General features: G+C 39.9%; 1 protein-coding gene across 1 annotated transcript in view; it reads left to right on the top strand.

Moving 5' to 3' along the window:
- Positions 1–21140, top strand: part of LOC105476825 (bleomycin hydrolase) — a 52694-nt gene that overhangs the window by 21291 nt on the left and 10263 nt on the right. Inside the window, exons 10-11 of the mRNA XM_011733053.3 lie at positions 793–910; positions 5471–5540. Of these exons, the coding sequence (XP_011731355.1) occupies positions 793–910; positions 5471–5540 (188 nt within the window). The remainder of the gene's footprint in view (positions 1–792; positions 911–5470; positions 5541–21140) is intronic.

The raw sequence follows: 21140 nt of genomic DNA, 5'->3' as shown, positions 1-21140 counted from the left end.
TTTGTGACAAGTGGGACTAATTTGCATGCATACTTTAAAGCATTCCTCCTGGTCATTTATGACAATGAAGGTTAATTTGTAAACTAAATCATATAGGATTCCTTGACAGTTCACCATTCTCCATTTTAGGGTTACTTTTAAGTAGTTGTTACTTGTAGGAAGTTGACTAAATATCTTGATAGTCAGAGAAATCTGCTAAAAAGAGAATTAATGAGGTTTAAAAAATTTTTGAAAGCAGGTAGATGCAACTCCCAAGTGTGTCTCTCACACTAACTAGAACACGCAAGGATATCTCTCACATGTATTTTGGCTTTTGTTTCTTTGTATTTAACAGTGTGAGGGTAGTGCTTATGCAAAAATATTCCCCAATATTTTGGGCATTATTTATTTAAATTTTAATCAGCAATGATTTAAATGAATTCAGAAACTGGTTGGTTCTACCAGCTCAAAAGAGACCAGTTTTCTAAGAAGTTACTTCAAAAGCTTTTTTCATTATTTTTTAAAGTTTTCTTGCCTCAATGACAATGTAAACTTGTCAGCTTCTGATGTGGAGAATTTATGTTTAATCATCTCCTTTTTTTCCTGCATACACTTGTGACACGTAGAGAATGGACTCCCACTGAGAGACTAAGTTCTGCATGTTCCATATTCTTTCTGAAGAGCTACAGCTAGAGCCTTATTTATTTGGAGCTGTTAAGCCCCTTCAGTTTCTTCTGAATTCCTTTTACAACCAAAAGCCAGTTTTCCCTATGATCATATTCCCTTTATTTTGTACTATCATTCTTTTTACAGCTATGACCATGAGTTAGTGTTTGGTGTCTCCTTGAAGAACATGAATAAAGCAGAGAGGCTGACTTTTGGTGAGTCACTTATGACCCACGCCATGACCTTCACTGCTGTCTCAGAGAAGGTATGACCCTCAGCATGCCTGCTGGAGTGTTTGCACAGATGGATCTACATTCTCCTGCAGACTGTTTACCCAACATAGTTTCATTTATAGTGTATATGATTTCTGTTAAAAGTTAGTTTCCAAGTAAGACATCGTACCTGCGTCACTTGGGGCTTGACTGCGTGCTTAGAGGTAATATAAAAATAGAAACTTTCTATGAAGAGAATTCAGGTCAGCAGGGAACGACCAAGTAACTGTGTAACTTTGGAAGGTCATGCTGTAAAGAGAAGTCAGCAAGGGAACTTGAGAGAAGGTAACTTCTGCTTTATAAGGAATCAAAATGTGCCCTGAAAGTGTTCATATCTTGATGATGTATGTTCAGATTTCCCTTCATTTGTCATTCAGATTCTTCTGCAGTAAAATGTCAATAACAGTAATTTGTGGACTCCATACCCATTACTAGTTATATACAGAGCTTCAGGAAATTGGATATAAAGTATTTTGAATTTCCTGTGAAATAGTGTGTATAGTAATACCGCTTTTTCTAGGATACACAGTTGGAAACAACTGAAATTTTATCTTTTGCAAATAAACTCCTCACTTCCAGTCAGTAAAAATAGATATTTTCCCCTCTGTGCTCAGGGATCATCAGGAAGGAAGAACTTGAACTACTTTAATTCCTTACCACCACAAGCAAAAATATTCTCTTTCTAACCTAATTCCTGGAAACTCACAGAATAACTACCTTGCATAAATTGTTCTAGAAAATCGTTTTGGGTTTGTTTTTTTTTTTTTTTTTTTGAGACGGAGTCTCACTCACTCTGTCATCCAGGCTTGAGTGCTGTAGCGTGATCTCAGCTCACTGCAACCTCCACCTCTCAGGCTCAAAAGATTCTCCTGCCTCAGCCTTGTGAGTAGCTGGGATTACAGGCGCCTGCCACCACGCCCAGCTGATTTTTTGTATTTTTAGTAGAAATGGGGTTTTGCCATGTTGGCCAGGCTGGTCTCAAACTCCTGACCTCAGGTGATGTGCCCACCTCGGCTTCCCAAAATGCTGGGATTACAGGCGTGAGCCATTGTGCCCGGCTAGAAAATAGTTTGATAGAGAATTGTTTTTGCTCTCCTATCCACTAGATTTATGATCTTTAAAATGTTTAGAAATATCTTAGCATATCATTATGCCACATTTTCATAACTAGCCTATCTAAAAGTCCTGATTTGTTTTTTATACTCTATGCAGAATTGTGAGTGGAATGGCGTTTTCTGTCTGTACCTTTTTCTCACCTCTTCCAACTACTTCACTTGAAGGGTGCCCTTTCAACCCCACAGCATCTAAGATCCCTGTTCTCTCTCCGTATTCAAAACTTGGTCTTAAAGGTTTAATTACATTCCTGCAAATTATAAGGCTACTGCTTTAAGTAGTAGAACTCTGAGGTATTCTCAGTTTTATATGAGATCAAACAGTATGGTATAAAGGTGCCCTGAACTTAAGAGGCAGTCTTAATGCTGATATTTCTGATCCTCATGTAGTTTTCATAAATAAATGTAAAGATTGAGGTCTTACAAACCAGCGAGCTGTTTTCCTCATTATTCCATTCGTCGATAATCTCAGCTCTGTAGTTAGCGAGACTCCCACACCAAGAAACAGGTTTTCAGGGTTACCCAGGAGAATGTGTGGAGTATAATTTGCATTACTTATGTAGATCACGAAAAGCCATTTTAAAATAGCAAAAGGTGATTTAAAAGTGTTATCACCCCAATTTAACAAAATTCTCACATTTGAATTATAAACAAACATAAAGTTAGGTTATAAAAGGTTTTTTAGACCGGGTTCAGTGGCTCATGCCTGAAATCCCAGCACTTTGGGAGGCCGAGGTGGGAGGATCACCCCAGGTCAGGAGTTTGAGACCAGCCTGGCCAACATGGCGAGACCCTGTCTCTACTAAAAATACAAAAATTAGCTGGGCATGGTGGCACAAGCATGTAATCCCAGCTATTAGGGAGGCTGAGGCAGGAGAATTGCTTGAACCTGGGAGGTGGAGGTTGCAGTGAACCAAGATCATGCCACTACACTCCAGCCTGGGTGATGGAGTGAGATTCTGTCCCAAAGTAAATAAATAATTTTTTAAAAAAGGTTTTTAGCTGGGCACTGTGTCTCACGCTTATAATCCCAGCACTTTGGGAGCCCGAGGCGGGAGGATCACTTGAGGTCAGGACTTCAAGACCAGCCTGGCCAACATGGTGAAACCCTGCCTCTACTAAAAATACAAAAATTAGCTGGGCATGGTGACATGCACCTGTAATTCCAGCTACTCTGAAGGCTGAGGCAGGAGAATTCCTTGAACCTGGGAAGCGGAGGTTGCAGTGAGACAAGATTGCACCACTGCACTCCAGCCTGGGTGACAGAGCAAGACTCTGTCTCAAAAAAATATATATAAATAAATAAAATACATGAAAAGGTTTTTCAAATAAGGGTGCTTTATCACTAAACTAAAGCTCTTTAAATAAATTTTTAAACTATATAGAGTTTGTTTTTGTTTGTTTTGTTTTTGGAGACTGAGTCTTGTTCTGTTGCCCAGGCTAGAGTGTAGTGGCACAGTCTCAGCTCACTGCAACTTCTACCTCCTGGGTTCAAGCTCTTCTCCTGCCTCAGCTTCCTGAGTAGGACTACAGGCATGCACCACCAAGCCTGGCTAATTTTTTTTTTTTTTTTTTTTAAGACAGGATTTCACCATGCTGGTGTTGAACTCCTGACCTCAAGTGATCCACCTCCCTTGGCCTCCCAAAGTGCTGGGATTACAGGCTTGAGCCACTGTGCCCAGCCGAGAGTTTTTTTTTTTTTCTTTTAAACAAACCAACAATACCTGTTGTAATCTCCAAGAGAAATTCTGCTTTTTATCATTTCTGTCTCTCTTACAGAATATTCCTATTTTTCAGAAATAAAAATAATGAATACCACTGTCATTTTCTTGGGAACTTCCATTCTTTGATTAGCATGGTTTATTTCCTTAGGAAAATGGAGCTACCTTACATGCTAATGGTATAAAGCAGAATTTATATTATTTTAACAAGAATTTTATATTGAACATTTTCTCTTCATTCCACTAGAGTTTTTGATCCCAAAAACGAGTTTGAACTGCACTTGAGTAATAGTACAGAGGTAAATGCATACTAGTGGTTGTAGTTCCACAATTTTCTTTCTTTTGTCGCTGATATCATGGAATCCCTATAAGGGAGTTCCAGGTATTAATAATTTTGTAATTGTAGATGACCCAGAGAACAATTTGATCTAGGTCACTCCAGGAATTCATTGGCCAACGGGAAAACATAGGAACCATTTTAAGACTGAGAATACAAGTAACTATATCGCTTTAGATGACATTGATTCTAACAGTGATATTTAAAAGGAAAGTAAAGTTGGACTACAGTGGGAGGAATAGAAAACCAAAACAGATATATGCCAGCTGCAGAATGTATAGTATATAACGATATGGTTTTAAAGGATTTGGGGGCAAAGAGTAAGGATTAGTACAGGTAAGAGTGTCTGAAACTTGTGAGTTTGTTGGCGCTATTTGTGAGACAGAAAATTACTGAGATCCAAGAAAACTGCCAAGAGTGGAGTGTTTGGGTTAGCAGAGCCAAAGAGAACCAAATCCCATATAGATGAGACTCATCATATAGTTATTTGCAAGTGGGAGTTGACAGATGAAATCATTAGGCGATAATACAGGAGTCAGTGCTTTTCTCATGCTACAAAGATTTAAGTTGCTTTGACATCAGTAAATGTCCTGAATAAACATGAAAGAGAAGTCTTTTCCCAAATGGAGCATTCCTCTTGTCTCTCTCTGTGTCACTGTAGTAAAGGCTGTAAATGAAGGTTATCGTGATGAGTATCACTGTACCTTTAAGAAGACAAAAATTGAGCTTATGTTAATAATGAAGATGGAAGAAGGAGAAAAGTAGAACTGCCAGGCTTTTGTTTATGAAAATGGTCTTTTTACTTTTGCTTTGCCATTCAGTCTCTTCTATGAAATTCAATATTTGTGTAACTGGATCAGTAAAAGAATGCACTTGGAGAGTATCATTATTTGGTTTCCCCAAGTAGAAAATCAGGCAGATGATGAGTTTATTTTGTTTTGTTTAAAAAAGGCTGACCAGGTTTTAGAATTATTCCTAAAATAAAGTAGGATGCATTTGCTTTAATCAATATTGATTGATTAAAAGCAAGAATCCCTAGCTTCAAATGGTGTTTACTGCTTTTAGTAGCTTAATACAGTTTTTCGTAGTCAAGTAGCATTTTTACATGCTTATTTTACGTATAGAATAGAATAGAAAGGATGAAATAGTATTTATTGCTTTGTTAGTTTATTATGTTTTTACCCCAAGAGATTCAAATTCCATTTCTATTGGAGTATCTATCCCTTTAGTGATAGTAGGAAACTTATGGCCCTGACCAAGTATATCCTGCCTGTATAGAGCAGGCTGTTTCTTTCAAGTGGCTACAGAAGAGCTAAAATTATATGACACCTCAGCAGGGAGAATCTGGCTTCATACTACTCACCATCATCCACTTTTTTGCAGGATGATCAGGATGGTGCTTTCACAAAATGGAGAGTGGAGAATTCATGGGGTGAAGACCATGGCCACAAAGGTGAGCTCAGTTTGGTAATACTAACTCCAGGTGACTGAACCTGCTCTACTCTGCCTTTCTCGGTGTCAAGCTGCTCTAGTGTGGAGGATTTCTCAGTAATTGGCTCACTGACTAGACTATTCTACAGAAAAATCTGAGGATCTGATTTGCCCCCAGAATTCCCCTGACCATTATGGCATGCCTGAACTCCCAGGTTGACTCTGAGACCGCTATGTGCTGCATTTGTTCCAAACTATGTTAATCCTCCCCTCTTTGTAGACCACTTGGCTAGTGAGGAGGTTGAGGTTGAGTACCCTTGCCAGGACACTTGCTATATGGCATTTGATGCATTTTCTTTTTCTTTTTTTTTTTTTTTTTTTTGAGACTGAGTCTCGCTCTGTCACCCAGGCTGGAGTGCAGTGGCCAGATCTCGGCTCACTGCAAGCTCCACCTCCCAGGGTCACGCCATTCTCCTACCTCTGCCTCCCGAGTAGCTGGGACTACAGGCACCCGCCACCACGCCTGGCTGATTTTTTGTATTTTTAGTAGAGACGGGGTTTCACCGTGTTAGCAAGGATGGTGTCAATCTCCTGACCTCATGATCTCCTCTCCTCGGCCTCCCAAAGTGCTGGGATTACAGGTGTGAGCCACTGCACCCAGCCTTGATGTATTTTCATCTACTACATCAGTACTCTAGAAAGTCAGAAGCCTTCTATATGGGAGAATGGGACTGGCAAGAAGCTTTCTTTAGGCATTTATTAGAGACTCCGTAGAAGTTACCATTGCCTAAAGTGGAAATGAACACTTTGCTTACCACTTAGAACTTCTTTATACTGACAAATCAAAACCTAGGGAGAAGTCATAACTTACACTAGGTAGACTAAACAAAATAACATAGGTAATATGTGAGTTGTGGAAAAATTTTAAAATATAGATAAAAAGTCTCTGATAATCCAACCACCTAGAGATCACCATTGATTAACAGTTTAGGGTGTATTATTGTAAAATTTTGAGACCATATTTTTAAAGGCTGTCTTTAGTAATAGCTTTTGAAGGAGATTTTACACTTTAATTTTTAGGGTTCCAAACCAAAAGTGGTGACCACCATGGCATATGTGTACATATGAACACGTAGATGTGTGTGTGCTGGGGGCATTTTGTAGCCAACTCTTCCCCAGAGTCCTTTTTCTTTTAACCAATGAATTCTGGCTAGGAAAAACATTAACTGCAGCTTAGCAGACTAGTTAGAAAACTGAGAGAAACCAGGTAGGAAAGCCAGAGAATTGACATGCAGAGAGATACTTGGAAACAAACTTGAGCATACATTTTACCCAACGGGAATTAGGCATTTTATTTTTTAAAAAAGAAAGAAAAAGAGATTTTAGCAACTCCTTGTTGTTGCCCCTCTCTGTGTTTAGAATAGTGATTTTCCAGCTATGTTCCTCACAGCGCTAGGATTTCCAAGGGTAAAAGGTAGAGGACAGGGTGTGGAGGTTTGGACGTGAGCGTATCTGACTTCCATAGCTCATATTTGAAAATTGCTGTTTTAGAAGAGTCTGTTAAGCTAAGTTTTGAACTTGACAGCACTTTAGTATGCTGATTGGGCAGCACAGGCTTGTATATGATAGCCAAAATCTGAAGACCATTTATTTGTCATTCTAGGGCTTTTCATCTCCCTATGAGAAAAATCACTGGTGGGTTTTGGCTGACTGTCCCTGGAATCTGCTGTGAAACTCAGCAGCCCGGTGTTTATATGTAAACAAATACAAATGCTGTTACTGCGTTTCTCTTCATCATCAGATAGTTGCATGTCTACTTTCTGTGATGTCTATAATTGTTCTGTGATTTCAGGGGTGCCAAAGTTAACTATTATGAATTAGAATGCAACATTTTAAAATTGGCAGTTTCTTGTAAGGTTAATTTTATTTTGAGACAAATACACAATAGGGTCAAATAGAGAAGGGTTTAAACCTCAGCAAAGCTAGCAGACAGAGTAAAAATAACTCACAATTTAGTCGTATCTGTAAGTTGGCCATAGTGAAGAGATGGATACTTGTCTTAAATTTGAAAGATTTGATTATTTGTAGCAAACATAAGATACTGAGTTAAAGTTTCCTGTTGCTTCCAGTGAACCCCCTGCAGCTTCTGTTTCATTTCTGGTCTAATTGGGTTTGTTATCATGTAGCTTACCACCTAGGAGAAGAACTAAAGTTATATTTGTTTAGAAGAGCCTGGATCCGTCAGCTTGCTGCGATATTTTTCCATCTGTCATAGTCAGTGAGTTTGAAGATAGTAGTGTTATCTGGTTAATAGAGGATAAACACTTGTAAAATCAGGAAAATGTGTTTTATGTAGTGTGAGTTACTGTCTTTATTATTTTGAACCTAAATACTTAATTTTAGGTCACTTTACTTTATATAATTTTTCCATTTAGCTTTACCTCTTAAAAGTTTTGCTTCTGCTAACTTAACTCATTTCATTATTATGCTGAGAGAACTGTATAATACAGGATCTTGCTATCCCTGTAACTCTTCTATAATCCTTCTTAGTGAAATCTGCAGCTATCTAGTAAAGATTAACTTTTTTGTTGTCAAATAACTGAAATGCCCGTGATTATACACAGCAAAGCATTTCAGTAGAGAGCCAAAAGATAAGAAACAGAACTGGAGTGGAGGCAGGGAATCATTCATTCAAGCCAAAATAAATTATTCTCATGTATTTCTTGGTAATGTTCTTTCTAACCTAACAGGAAGGAAGGAAAGAAAACATGATCTAATTTAATTGGCACACTTGGCCTGACCTTAGGAGAGCGCATAGTATGTTATTATGTTGGCAATATGTGTTTACCCCAGCAGGGCCTTCTTGTCTGTCATCCTAGTGGACCCATTGGCTGGCATGTCTGAGGCAGGACCTCTGTTTATCTCTCTTGGGAGACATGACAACCTTAAGAAGCATTGCTGGGATTTTGTTTCTGTAGATAACATTGTTAACAGTTTGTTGCTGTTCTCTTTGGGATTTTTTACTGTTAAGATTGATGTTTCTGAAAAAGCAGTGTTGATAATACATGCTGGAGATAAACAGAGCAAAGATACCTGGGCAAGCTGCCTTTGCCCAGCCCTGGCTTTGGTTCTCCCCACTGGTTATGTTCATGGCCCTCCTGCCCAGAAACTGTTTTGTAACAGATAACCTGACTGTTTCATAAAATAGACAGAAGGTTTCTTCTCCCCTCCTTCTTAAAATACTTGACTATCCATTTTGTACCTTGTTAATGGATCATATCAGAAATGGATTTCACAATTAGATGAGGGAACAGACTTTGGGATTTGATATATTATCTTTCATTTTGAAACGTTGATAAAAATATTTTGTAAAATATTTAAGAATTTAAAATCAAGGAAGTCACTTTTGATTCCTCTCACTATTAGTCAAAAATTCATCTGAGAAGAGCCTAATCTTTAAGCCAAAGTGACCTGCAGATCCCCTCGCTAGTAAATGATAGAGCCAGAATTATAACCCAGATGGCCTGATACCAGAGCCAGTTTTCTTAACCACTAAACTGTGCTTTTTCTCAGCTTCCCTGTTCTAGTAGCATGTCATCCACTCATGAAATAACAGGTCAGGTCATGGTCATTGGTGACCAGAAACAGTGGGTGAGGGGATATAAAACTGTATGAAGGACCTGGAGATGTTATGTAAATGTCTGACACTGGGAGAAAAGGCCCCTAGAGCATCGTTTGTGGCTGGGAATCTGGGTAAAGAGTGAAGAATGGGGCATTCTCTGAGGGTTTGTCCCATGTTAGCACATTTGTGACTTAGGCAAGTAAGAAACTATGCAGCCACCCAAAACCTCCCTGAATTTTGTCCATACTGCTTTATAATAAGGTTATTTAGTTCTTTTTTTTTTTTTTTTTTTTTTTTTTTTTTGAGATGGAGTCTTGCTCTGTCACCCAGGCTAGAGTGCGGTGGCACGATCTCAGCTCACTGCAAGCTCTGCCTCCCAGGTTCACGCCATTCTCCTGCCTCAGCCTCCCGAGTAGCTGGGACTACAGGTGCTCCCCACCATGCCTGGCTAATTTTTTGTATTTTTTAGTGGAGACGGGGTTTCACCAGGTTAGCCAGGATGGTCTCGATCTCCTGACCTTGTGATCCGCCCACCTCAGCCTCTCAAAGTGCTGGGTTTACAGGCGTGAGCCACCACGCCCAGCTAAGGTTATTTAGTTCTTAACTTTTTATCTTGGACAACTTTAAACATATATAAAGTAAACAGGATTGTATTAAAGAACCCTGCATATGCCTGTCACCCACCTTCAGTAGTTATCAATATTCTGTCATGCAAATAATAGTGTATTTGATAGTCAATAAATAAAATTCCTAGATGGTCTTTCTAATGAACCAGTCTTACTATGAAACTTTACTTCTTTGTGATTGGTTCACTTAGTTATGAGATTGTATTCCATTTCTAGAGCCTGACACAGCAGAGCTCTAAATGTGAAATTATCAAAATATAGTTCTTAATGCTTATTTGGTCTAGTTTCTCAATATGATAAGTAACAACTTTTAAGTGAAGATATGAGGGATATTTTTAAATTCTGCAATGTTCACTGAAGGAAAATACTTACCTTTAAAAATTCAGTCTCTTCTGATTTTCATTTTGAACCAAGATGAGTTTTCCATTTTTCACATTGCTTTTGTTCCTTTCAGATACATGAACATTTGAAATTGTTTTTAACCCACATTTTTAATCTTTTCTTACAAATGAGCCTCTCTGTTCCTGATTTCTTTCATTTTAGGAAAATTTTCAGACTTCCTTCTAGAAAGGAGCCTCTAAATGGTTTCAGTTAAAGAGACTTTGGCATGTTAGAGATTAGAAAGAAACATGTTACCAATTCAGATTATATCTAGATTTCTGCTGCTTCCTAAAAACCAACATTATGACCTTCAATTGTCTCACCAGCCAAACTGCCACATGTGATTTTGGAGATGGTATATTCAAAGCTAGGCATAAAAACCATCATATTCTTCATATAATGCTATGTTGTAGAACCAGGTGAGTTGAGAGACAGTTACTAATAATTAATTCTTGATTTTAGATGCAGGGCAGTAATTTAACTCATTGTAGTGTCACATTTCTATATCAATAACATGGACAATTTGTTTCTTTATGAGCTCCTACAGTTTGTATGTAGCCATCAAATGAAATAATATATGCAAGCATTTTTCAAACCGTATACTGTTATATAAATCTAAGGAGTTATAAACAGCCCATATTTCTTTTGGAGGTAGTCGAGACATAAAGCTACAGGGCGTCTTGCTTCATGAGAATTCAAAGTTCACTAATAATTTCTATTTATTTATCCTCATGACATCAGAGTAGAGTAACTCAGGATGTGAACGGGGGTGATTATACCCAGGTTTTATGTGAAGAAACTAAAACTTACTGACAGTTGTGTCTTGTTCGGGTTCCACAGAATCAGAGAGAGAATTGGAATTCAAATCTCTTAATTTGACACAGATAGCTTCCCTAAAAGTATATATTACTTACAAAAGACAATCAGTTATTTGCAGGTCTCTTTGAGGTTCAGTTCTGGATCTCTAGTACAATAATGGAAATTATAGGTAATGTTGGGCCAGACTTGCTGAAACGAGAGTGAATTGTAGAACTTAAAACCTCAGGTTTCTGATTTCCGAGAAAAGGGCAAGATGCAAATTTGTTTTGTCACCTTGGAGGGTTTCATGTCTCTCCAGGCTTGGGAAAAGTGCTGCTACCAGCAAATCTGGATTCTGGGTTCTTTCAGAAGGGCTTTTTGTTGCTGTTGTTGTTACTGTTGTGACGGAGTGTTGCTCTTCTTCCCAGGCTGGGGTGCGGTGGTGTGGTCTCGGCTCACTGCAACCTCTGCCTCCCAGGTTCAAACGATTCTCATGTCTTGGCCTGCTGAGTAGCTGCGATTACTGGTGCCCACCACCGTGCCCAGTTTTTGTTTGTTTTGTTTTTTGTTTTGTATTTTTAGTAGAGACAGGGTTTCACCTGTTGGCCAGGCTGGTCTCGAACTCCAGACCTCAAGTGATCCGCCCACCTCGGCCTCCCAAAGTGCTGGGATTATAGGTGTGAGCCACCGTGCCCAGCCTTCTCAGAAGGGCTTTTCATCATACATCTTTATTAACCAAAAAGCCTGTATGACTTTGGCTGAGAAATAGTGTATGTAGATGGAATAGAGGAAGCATGTACTCTCCAGTTCACTGGTGCTTCCTGATCAAAGTATGTGACTAAGAGAGGATTATCATTATGTAGGCAAGGATAGACTGTGTGACAGAGCTCTTAACCTGCAATGAAGCATCTGCTTCAGAGAGAAATCTCCTCATATCTAAAGTAGAGTTTTGTGTATAGATGTGCTTTTACCTGTAGATAGGATCTATAATTTTCACCAGATTATCTCCAAGGTGTGTTTGCGTTGGCTTAAGAAGGATGGAGGTTTAAGCACAGAATCTGGAGCCAGACCACCTGGGTATGCATCCTGGCTAACCTATCTATATTGGCTGTGTCACAGTGGTCATTGACATTTAACCTGTCTGAGCCTCAGCTTTCTCATCTGTGAAATAGGGATAATAATTGGACCTATCTCATAGGGTTGTTGTGAGAACCATGCCAGGCGCATAAGAAGTGCTTAGAAATATTAGAGCTCCCATTGCTACTCTTGTTAATGTTTTCTGTAGACTAATGAGGGCAAGAGAACAAGAACATGAAGCTCCCTAACCTTTCCCTTCAAGAGGAGGGCATCTAACTTGCCCCATGGTTCCAGTTTCAGATCTCTAAATTCAGTGCCCTAGTGTGATCATTATGCTACATCACCAGTGTACTGGGTGGATGACCCATAGTGTGGGCTTAGTGTCGTGAGAGAAAGCAGTGAAAGTGAATAAACCTAGTGCTGAGGAAAAACCATTAGCAGTAGCATCAACTCACATTTATTGATGGGATGCAAGGAACCGTGCATAGGCCATGGTGGAGTGAATGTCTCTGACCCTCAGAGGAATTTATACTTACTCACCTGTGACACAGGAAGGGGATTTGAAGAGGGCTGTGATGTGACAGAAGTGGCATTCATGGTGTGCTCCTCAGACTGTAAGATATAGGATAAATAGACCGAGAAAAGCAGAGAAGGGATGAATTTTTTTCCAAGAAGGCGGTTGACAGAAGAAGAACTAGGGAGTACCTTCCCTCAGTGGGGAGACAATAGGAAGACATGGAAGCTGAGGTGATTGAAAAGGGTGAGGGGTTGGAGAGAGCACCTTGGAAGCCCAGGACTAGAGGGCGTCAGGAAGAACATGGTGGTACATAGTGGAACAGCAGAGCAGACAGAAAATGGGTCAAGGAGAAAAGCTGTTGGGTTGGACTTAAGGTAGTTTTTTGAAACTTTAGGAGGGGTCAGGGTGCAAGCCCAGCTATCCTATTATGCTCCATTGGCAGCATGTCAGTACTTCGTTCCCTCAAAGGCTACGTACAGTGGAGTTGCAAGGAATTGAAGCTGGGACAATTAAGACTGTAAGTCTTGGCCCCATATGGTGTTTGTAACCTACTGTAAGAAAAAATCTGTAAAACATAAACACAAGAATAAGTGCAGAGTCACACACGGGATAAACTGCAAGGGAAGTGGTCAGTGACTGGAACTGTGAGGCCTCCATAGGGATTCTTCAAGGGTGACCCTCTTTAGGGAGGATTTTAGGGGTGTGGCTTTTTTTCTGAAAAGGGAGAGGGAGGCCAGCCAGAGAAATGGTGGCTGAGAAGTGCAGCTCTTGGCATTTGGAGCATGCGTTGAACAGGTCAGAGGAGTGAAGCTAAGAAATAATGTGACTTGCCATTCATAGAGCTTTTGAGGAATGACCAACAAGCAGACTTTGTCTGAAACAAATAGGAGTAGCAATAGTTTGGGGTGAGAGAAAAGTCACTGAGTTTCAGTGGGAAAACAAGACCCTTGGATGGCATCTAAATTTGTGCTTTCCTCTCTGGGTTCGCCCTCAGAGATCCTGGAGAGCTGTGTGTGCCCTCAGGGCTGCCTGGCTCGTGCTCATTGGTCTAGAGAAAGAAGTCAGCCGGGAGGTGAACAGGCTGCTTCTGGGCTCCTTAGCAGAGGGCACTTCTCAGGCTGTGGACACTTCTGCTGACTGAACTTTGTGGTGGATGGGTTTAAAAAATACAAACCACAAACCAAAACAACTCCTTTTCTCTACCGCATTTTCCACCCTGCATTTTTCCTGGTATATTTACTGGGGAAATGGTACTTTCTAACCTTTGTTTCTGAAAGAGGCCACAAGTAATATCCGGCTATAAGAGTATCTCTTCTTTTATCAGCGAATGGTTTATGAATGTAAATGTGTCCTCACCACATAGCCAGAATTTTATGTTTCCTCTGCAGGAAGAAGCCTCTTCTCTCATCACTGGTTCAAATGGCAGTCATACTTATAAGTGGTGGTTTTGGTTCCCTTCCTCTGGCCTTTTTTTTTTTTTTTTTTTTTTAAAAAAAAACATCCAACCCATCCTGTTATCTATCTTTCTAAATACATGCACTTAGAACACATGGTGTCTCTTGTCTCTTTGATTTAAACAGACAAAATAGCTAGCCAAACATGGTAGTATGCACCTATAGTCTTAGCTACCCAGGATGCTGAGGCAGGAGGATTGTTTGAGCCCAGGAGTTCAAGTCCGGCCTGGGCAAGATAGTGAGACTCCATCGCTAAAAAATAAATAAATAGAAGATACAAAATACATTATAAATGGACCCAACAAAAACTGGGTTCCTGTTTGTTGATATGGGATTTGTGAGCAGATGGAGTTGGTTTCAAAGTTAGGTACCTGAGCTAGACTAAGTGCTGTCTGTTGCTGAAGCCATAACTACCTCCCAAGTCTCTTTGCCCACAGAGTGCTCAACTGGAGGAAGCTGAGCCCAATGAGAAAGACGGAATTTGAATTTAAGACCTGGGTTTGGGCCGGGCGCGGTGGCTCAAGCCTGTAATCCCAGCACTTTGGGAGGCCGAGACGGGCGGATCACAAGGTCAGGAGATCGAGACCATCCTGGCTAACACGGTGAAACACCGTCTCTACTAAAAAATACAAAAAACTAGCCGGGCGAGGTGGCGGGCGCCTGTAGTCCCAGCTACTTGGGAGGCTGAGGCAGGAGAATGGCGTGAACCCGGGAGGCGGAGCTTGCAGTGAGCTGAGATCCGGCCACTGCACTCCAGCCTGGGTGACAGAGCAAGACTCCGTCTCAAAAAAAAAAAAAAAAAAAAAAAAAAAAAAGACCTGGGTTTGATGTCGGCTTTACTTACTGCCCTCCTGTCTGACAGTATTGTTGTGAGGATTAAAATGAAAACCAGGATAGGGATGTGAAATTGCATTGTGAAGTGTAAAGTCCTCACAGAGTTTTGGGGGTATATATGTGTGCATTTTTTTGTTTTGTTTTCTAAAGTGTAATTCTTTTAGTAGATAATGAAATTACATCATTCCAAAATCAAAATATAAAAAGATATATGAAAGAATTTTGTTTCCATCTCCGTCACTCTTCATTCCCCTACCTCTCTCTTAGGTTATTATTTCTATTTCTGGTATGTCTTTCCTTGTTTTTTTAGTACTAACATTACACATATTTAAGTATATTATTGCCTCCTTTTCTTACACTAGTGGTAGCACACTAGGTCGCCTGCTCTGCATCTTGTTCTCACTTACAGCGTATCTTGGGGACATTTCCTTATCAGTATATCAGTACAGCTTCATTATCTTCCATTGTCTGGATCTAGCACAGTTTATGTAACCATTTCCCTTACTAATGGGACTTGAGTTGTTGCAGTCTTTTGCTATTACAAACAATATTGCAGTGGGTTATTATATATATGTACAGTACTTAGAATAGTGCCTGGCACATGGTAAGTGCCAAATAAATATTAACTTTGTTGCACATAAATTCATATTGTATGCATGTAAGTATTGTGTATCTGTAGCATGAAGTCCCAGAAATGACATTGCTTAATGAAGAGGGTAAATGCATTTGTAATTTTTCTAGATACTGAAAAGGACAGATCTAACACCTCTGGACACCATTCCATAGGCAGTGTGTCATTTTGCACATTTGCAACATAACCTGTACAAATTCAAGGAAGTATTAGGTCATGCTTCACCCAGTGGATACCTAACAGAAGTGGTTGACAAATTATCACTACTTAATTATCTGTTGAAATTGTCTGGATTCATAGTTGGGGACTATGCCAAGGCCTTAGTGAGTAATGGAGTTTTTCGTTGAGAGTCTTGTTTCTGATGTTTTCTTATCGATTATCCTTCTTTTTTCTTGTATGTTTTTCATTTTAATAGCAGAAAAATGTTTGTAAGCATAACACCAGTTAGAAACCAAAAAGAAAAAGATTAATAAATTTGACTTAATAAAAACAAAAATGGGCCGGGCACAAAGGCTTAACACCTGTAATCCCAGCACTTTGGGAGGCCGAGGCAGGTGGATCACCTGAGGTCAGGAGTTTGAGACCAGCCTGGCCAAAGTGGCGAAACCCCATCTCTACTAAAAATACGAAAAATTAGCCGGGCGTGGTGGTGGACACCTGTATTCCCAGCTACTCAGGAGGCTGAGGCAGGAGAATCACCTGAACCTGGGAGGCAGAGGTTGCAGTGAGCTGAGATCACGCCACTGCACTCCAGCCTGGGCTACAGAGCAAAACTCTGTCTCGAAACAACAACAACAACAACAAATGTTAGTAGGCTAGAAAATATAAACTAAATTAGAAGGCAAATTACATAATAGGAAAAAAATGTTTGCAACCAATATAAATATAGAGTGTACTATAACTGATCACTATGAAAAAGAAGAAAGCTCCAATTTAAAATATGCAGAGGGCTAGGTATAGTGGCTCACACCTGTAACTCCAGAGGTTTGGGAGGCCAAAACAGAAGGATTGCTTGAGCCCAGGAGCTCAAGACCAGCCTGGGCAACATCGCAAGATCCCATCTCTACGAAAATTAAGAAAATTAACTGGGTGAGGAGGCGCATGTTCATAGTCCCAGCTACTTGGGAGGCTAAGGTGGGAGGATCGCATGTCCGCAGGAGTTTGAGGCTGCAGTGAGCTATGATTGTGTCACTCAGCCTGGGTAACACAGTGAGACCTTGTTTCTCTCTTTTTTTTTTTTTTTGAGACAGAGTCTCACTCTGTCACCCAGGCTGGAGTCCAGTGGCACGATCTTGGCTCACTGCAGCCTCCACCTGCCTGATTTAAGCAATTCTCCTGCCTCAGCCTCCCAAGTGACTGGGACTACAGGCACGTGCCACCATGCCCAGCTAATTTTATGTATTTTTAGTAGAAATGGGTTTTACCCTGCTGGCCAGGCTGGTCTTGAACTTCTGACCTCGTGATCTGCCCGCCTCGGCCTCCCAAAGTGCTGGGATTACAGGCGTGAGCCACCATGCCTAGCCAGACCTTGTCTCTTAAAAAAAAAAAAAAAAAAAATGAACAGAGTTCTCAGACGCTTTAGAAAATAAAACTGTCAATAGCAAGCAAACACATAAAAGGAGAAAAGACTCAAATTGGATCCAAGAAGAAAGTTAGTAATTATGTATACCAGATATTGATTAAGATATAAGGAAATTTAATACAGTGAAGCATTGCTTAAGACAGGGATCTTTTCTGAGAAATGCATCATTAGGTGATTTTGTCATTGTGTGGACATCATGGATTGTACTTAGACAAACCTTGATGGTGTAGCCCATTGCCCCTAAGCTACAAACCTGTACGGCATGTTACTATACTGAATACTCTAGGTAGTTGTAACATAGTGCTAAGTGTTATTTGTGTATCTAAACATAGAAAAGGTACAGCAAAAATACCTTATTATAATCTTAAAGAACTACTATCATATATGTAGTTCATTGCTGACCAAAATGTCACTACGCAGTGCATGAATGTAGATGATTAAGGGTGTGCACAAAGATTTACCTACAGAAACGTTTATAACAGTATTGTTTCTAAGCATGAAAAAACAGTCCGGATTCCAACAATAGGGGACTGATTAAATGTGTTTTGATTTAATCATGTAGATTCAGTACTTAAAAATTATGATGTAGATAGATGTATTTCATTATCAATAAGGAAAGAGATTAATTGGAAAACAGTATGTGTATTACTTTGTAATACAAGGCCACCATGTAAGATGTCTCATTTTTATGAAATTTATAGCTTCTAGTACATATAGAAACTTTATCAAGGATCCATGTAAAATTTGACAGAGCTTGAACATGTGTCCCAAGGTGGTGGGATTGTAGGCAGTTTAAAAATTATTTGTCTTCTCTTTCTCCTCCTTTCATGTTTCCAGAATTTTTTATGATGAGTCTTTGGGTAATTTTTAAGGAGTTAAAAAGCAGTGTAACATTTCAGAAATTTTGGAGAGAAAATCTCCTATGCCATGGCATAAAATTCTCAAGTTTTATTGCTGTTCATGGTTTTTTTTTCTCATGTACATCTATATTTGTAACATAGTTGTAATTATACAGGATATGCCACTTTATTTTTATTACCTAAACATTTTTTCATGTTGCTACACAGTCTTTACAACTTCATTATCAAGTGATTCCTGTTCTGTGAGGTGGTTTCTCCCTGGTGATGAGGAAGCTTGAAATAGAAGACAAGTGCCAGTGAGACTTCCGCTTTCCTTTCTGGGAGCCTTTTTTCAACCTGGAGTTCCGACCGCCAGGTGAAAGATTGGCAGTGACTGAATGAAGGGTTGGTGGTCCAGCTGCTTAGTTTCATGCTGCCAGACAGACCGTTAGAGCAGAACAGATACCTTCATTTTGTCACAACTTTTTAAAAAATGGCAAAAAATAACAGCCACATATAGTTTGTTAGTGAGGTGAAATACCTCATAGAACAAGACAACAAAGAATATAAAATATTTCTAATATGTTAAAATATAAATATTTTATATTCTTTGTATTCTTTAGTCTGAAAGGCTTAAATCTTACATCTCTGGTGGAATTTCAGAAAAAAAAAAAATGTTTTCTTAGGTAAAGCGTCTTTTTTCTCTTAAACTAGCCTATGTGAAACTCTTCTGTTTCTGAATGAATTTCACCTAACCTGTCTACAGCTATATTCACAGACACTGTTTTTCCCTTTACAGACCGACCCTACCCTTTCTGTTACAAAACACAGAAACATTGCCAATGTTTTTTGGTTGGTTGGTTGGTTGGTTGGTTGGTTTGAGGTGTTTTGTTTTGAGGACTGTTCACTTTTCTTTCTTTCTCATTGCATGTAAACAAGACATTAAAGTTTAAACAAAATTTAATTTCACCTTAGTTCCTAAAGCTGACTTTCTTTATCTGTTTATCTATTTGTTTCCCTCAGTGTAACCTTGGGATCCCTGGAGCAGGTTTTTATTTTGTTTTCTTTTCTTTTTCCCTTGGAATGCTTGTGTCTCATGGCCAGTGGGCCTAAGGGTTAGGAACCGTACCTTCCCACAAATGAAAAGTGCCACCCGAATCCTGCCTGAGCCAGTGCTTTGCTGCTTCCTACACAGATTTCAGACATGCTGATCCTAATCTTCTCAGTCAAACTCCAAGACACACAGTGTCAACAGTTAAGGCAGCCGCAAGTTCATTATCTACATAGGGCGCAATTACTTGGCAGCTACCTAGACTGTGAGGATTTTGTGGGTCCCCAAAGAACTCATATCCTGAAGAGAGAGACTAATCAAGGTGGGTCCTCTTGGCAGGGACATTGAAAGGGTGGATTACAATTGATAGGAATTTTAATTTGTGAGGACTTAATCTGATATGCTTTTGGAACAAGATAGTGTAGATGTACTTATTGTCCATATTCTGGGAGCATTCTTTGAAGATTCATTTGATTGTATGGTGATAGTATTGTTGAAAGGACACAGAATTTTATTACATGAATCTGCTTCTATCCTTCACCTGCCTAACTGCCCAGGGCTACTGCAGGTGTTTATTCAGCCTGCATTGTGGTGAGGGAAGGGATGACTAATGTCTCAAACAGTGCGGTGTTCCCTAGCCTGCTCTCCTGCTTGCTGAAAGCTCCTTTTTGGGAAGGCAGATGCTGAGTTTTCAGGAAGCACTCACTTAGGATGCAGTGTTTTAGTTTTAAATATATGCACTAGTTGACCTTTGAGCGGACAGAACTTTCGTTGCCAGAACCTGGTGGCACTGGTGTGAGTGATGTTAATTAAGGGCCAGGTCCTGACACCAACAAAGCCAGAAAGTTTGGAATATATAATCAAGACAAGCCAGAAGTAGCACAGGCTGCAGAATGGGCCTGTACCCTCCTTCCGTCTCTCATCTATTGAAAGTAGGGGCCCTGGGTCCAGGAGGCCAGCTTATCAAGAGACAAGGATGCATTCCTTTATCTGCCTTGGTCGGAGCACTTGAACACTTTTACAGGGCACTCCCAACCCCCACCATTCCCACCCCCAAGACAGGATCTCACTCTGTTAAGGCTGGAGTGCAGTGGTGTGAACTTGGCTCACTGAAACCACAGGCTCAGGCCACCACACTGGCGAATTTTTTTTATTTATTTTTATTTTTATTTTTATTTTTTTTTATATTTTTTGTAGGGATGGGGTTTCGCCATGTTGCCCAGGCTGGTCTTGAACAACTGGGCTCAAGCAGTCCACCTGCCTCGGCCTCCTAAAGTGCTGAGATTATAGGTGTGAGCCACTGCTCCTGGCCTCCAGTGTTTTTGAGGGTAAACGTATGCTATGCCACATCAGGATGATCTGTCTCTGACTTCTGTCAGAGGTGAAAAACAGGATTGGGCATAGATGACTTCACAAATCAATTGTGTTTTCAGGTTAAATAGTGCCCTTTGTCACACCATTTAGCATACAAAATTAGACTTACCACTATAGTTGCCTTTTAATTATTTAAACCAGTCTTGCCTCAAGAGCAACAGTTCTCCCTAGGGCCCTTTCAGGGGGTGTGCAGGGTCTGCCCTTGAGCAGCGTATCTTTGTGAGGCTGGATTTCCTTCATCTGCTTCAACCAGAACAACATACTGCAACAGATTAAACACAGATGCAGATACTGGAATTCAGCTGTCTTCTACAAATCCAGATATTAAAATGTAAAACAGTGCCACTTTTCTAACTAAAAATATTTTTTTACAGAATATAATTATTTTTTCCTTAAAATATATTGTTTATATTCATTTTTCATACTTATTTTTAAATGAATTAATATTTTTAGCTTTCTGTTTTAGTTTCTGGTATAGTAAGTTATGATAGATATTAGTCCACATAAAGAATGTTTTAGGTCCTTAATAATTTTAGGAATGTAAAGGGCAGGGCTTGAGGCCAAGAGGCTTGAGAACTGCTGCACTAGGGGACCCTCTTGGTAGAAACACCTACTTCTCCTTTCCCTGGGTCCTGTGTAGTGGGAAATGGTATAGCACAGGTCTAGGTTGATACAAACTTTCAGAGAAAAATGGCTCCGGTGTTTACTGTAAAACAAGTATCAGATACAGTCAGATGACAGTCGTGGTGCTGATGGCCATTGCTAGTCCGGGTAGCCCTTGGATGTGTGTGCCTGCATTGCTCTTGATTCAGTACACATCGTTTGCTCTGTGTTCT

This window comes from Macaca nemestrina, chromosome 17 (assembly GCF_043159975.1).
Source record: "Macaca nemestrina isolate mMacNem1 chromosome 17, mMacNem.hap1, whole genome shotgun sequence".
Lineage (NCBI taxonomy): Eukaryota > Metazoa > Chordata > Mammalia > Primates > Cercopithecidae > Macaca > Macaca nemestrina.
This window is presented reverse-complemented; position numbering and strand designations above follow the sequence as displayed.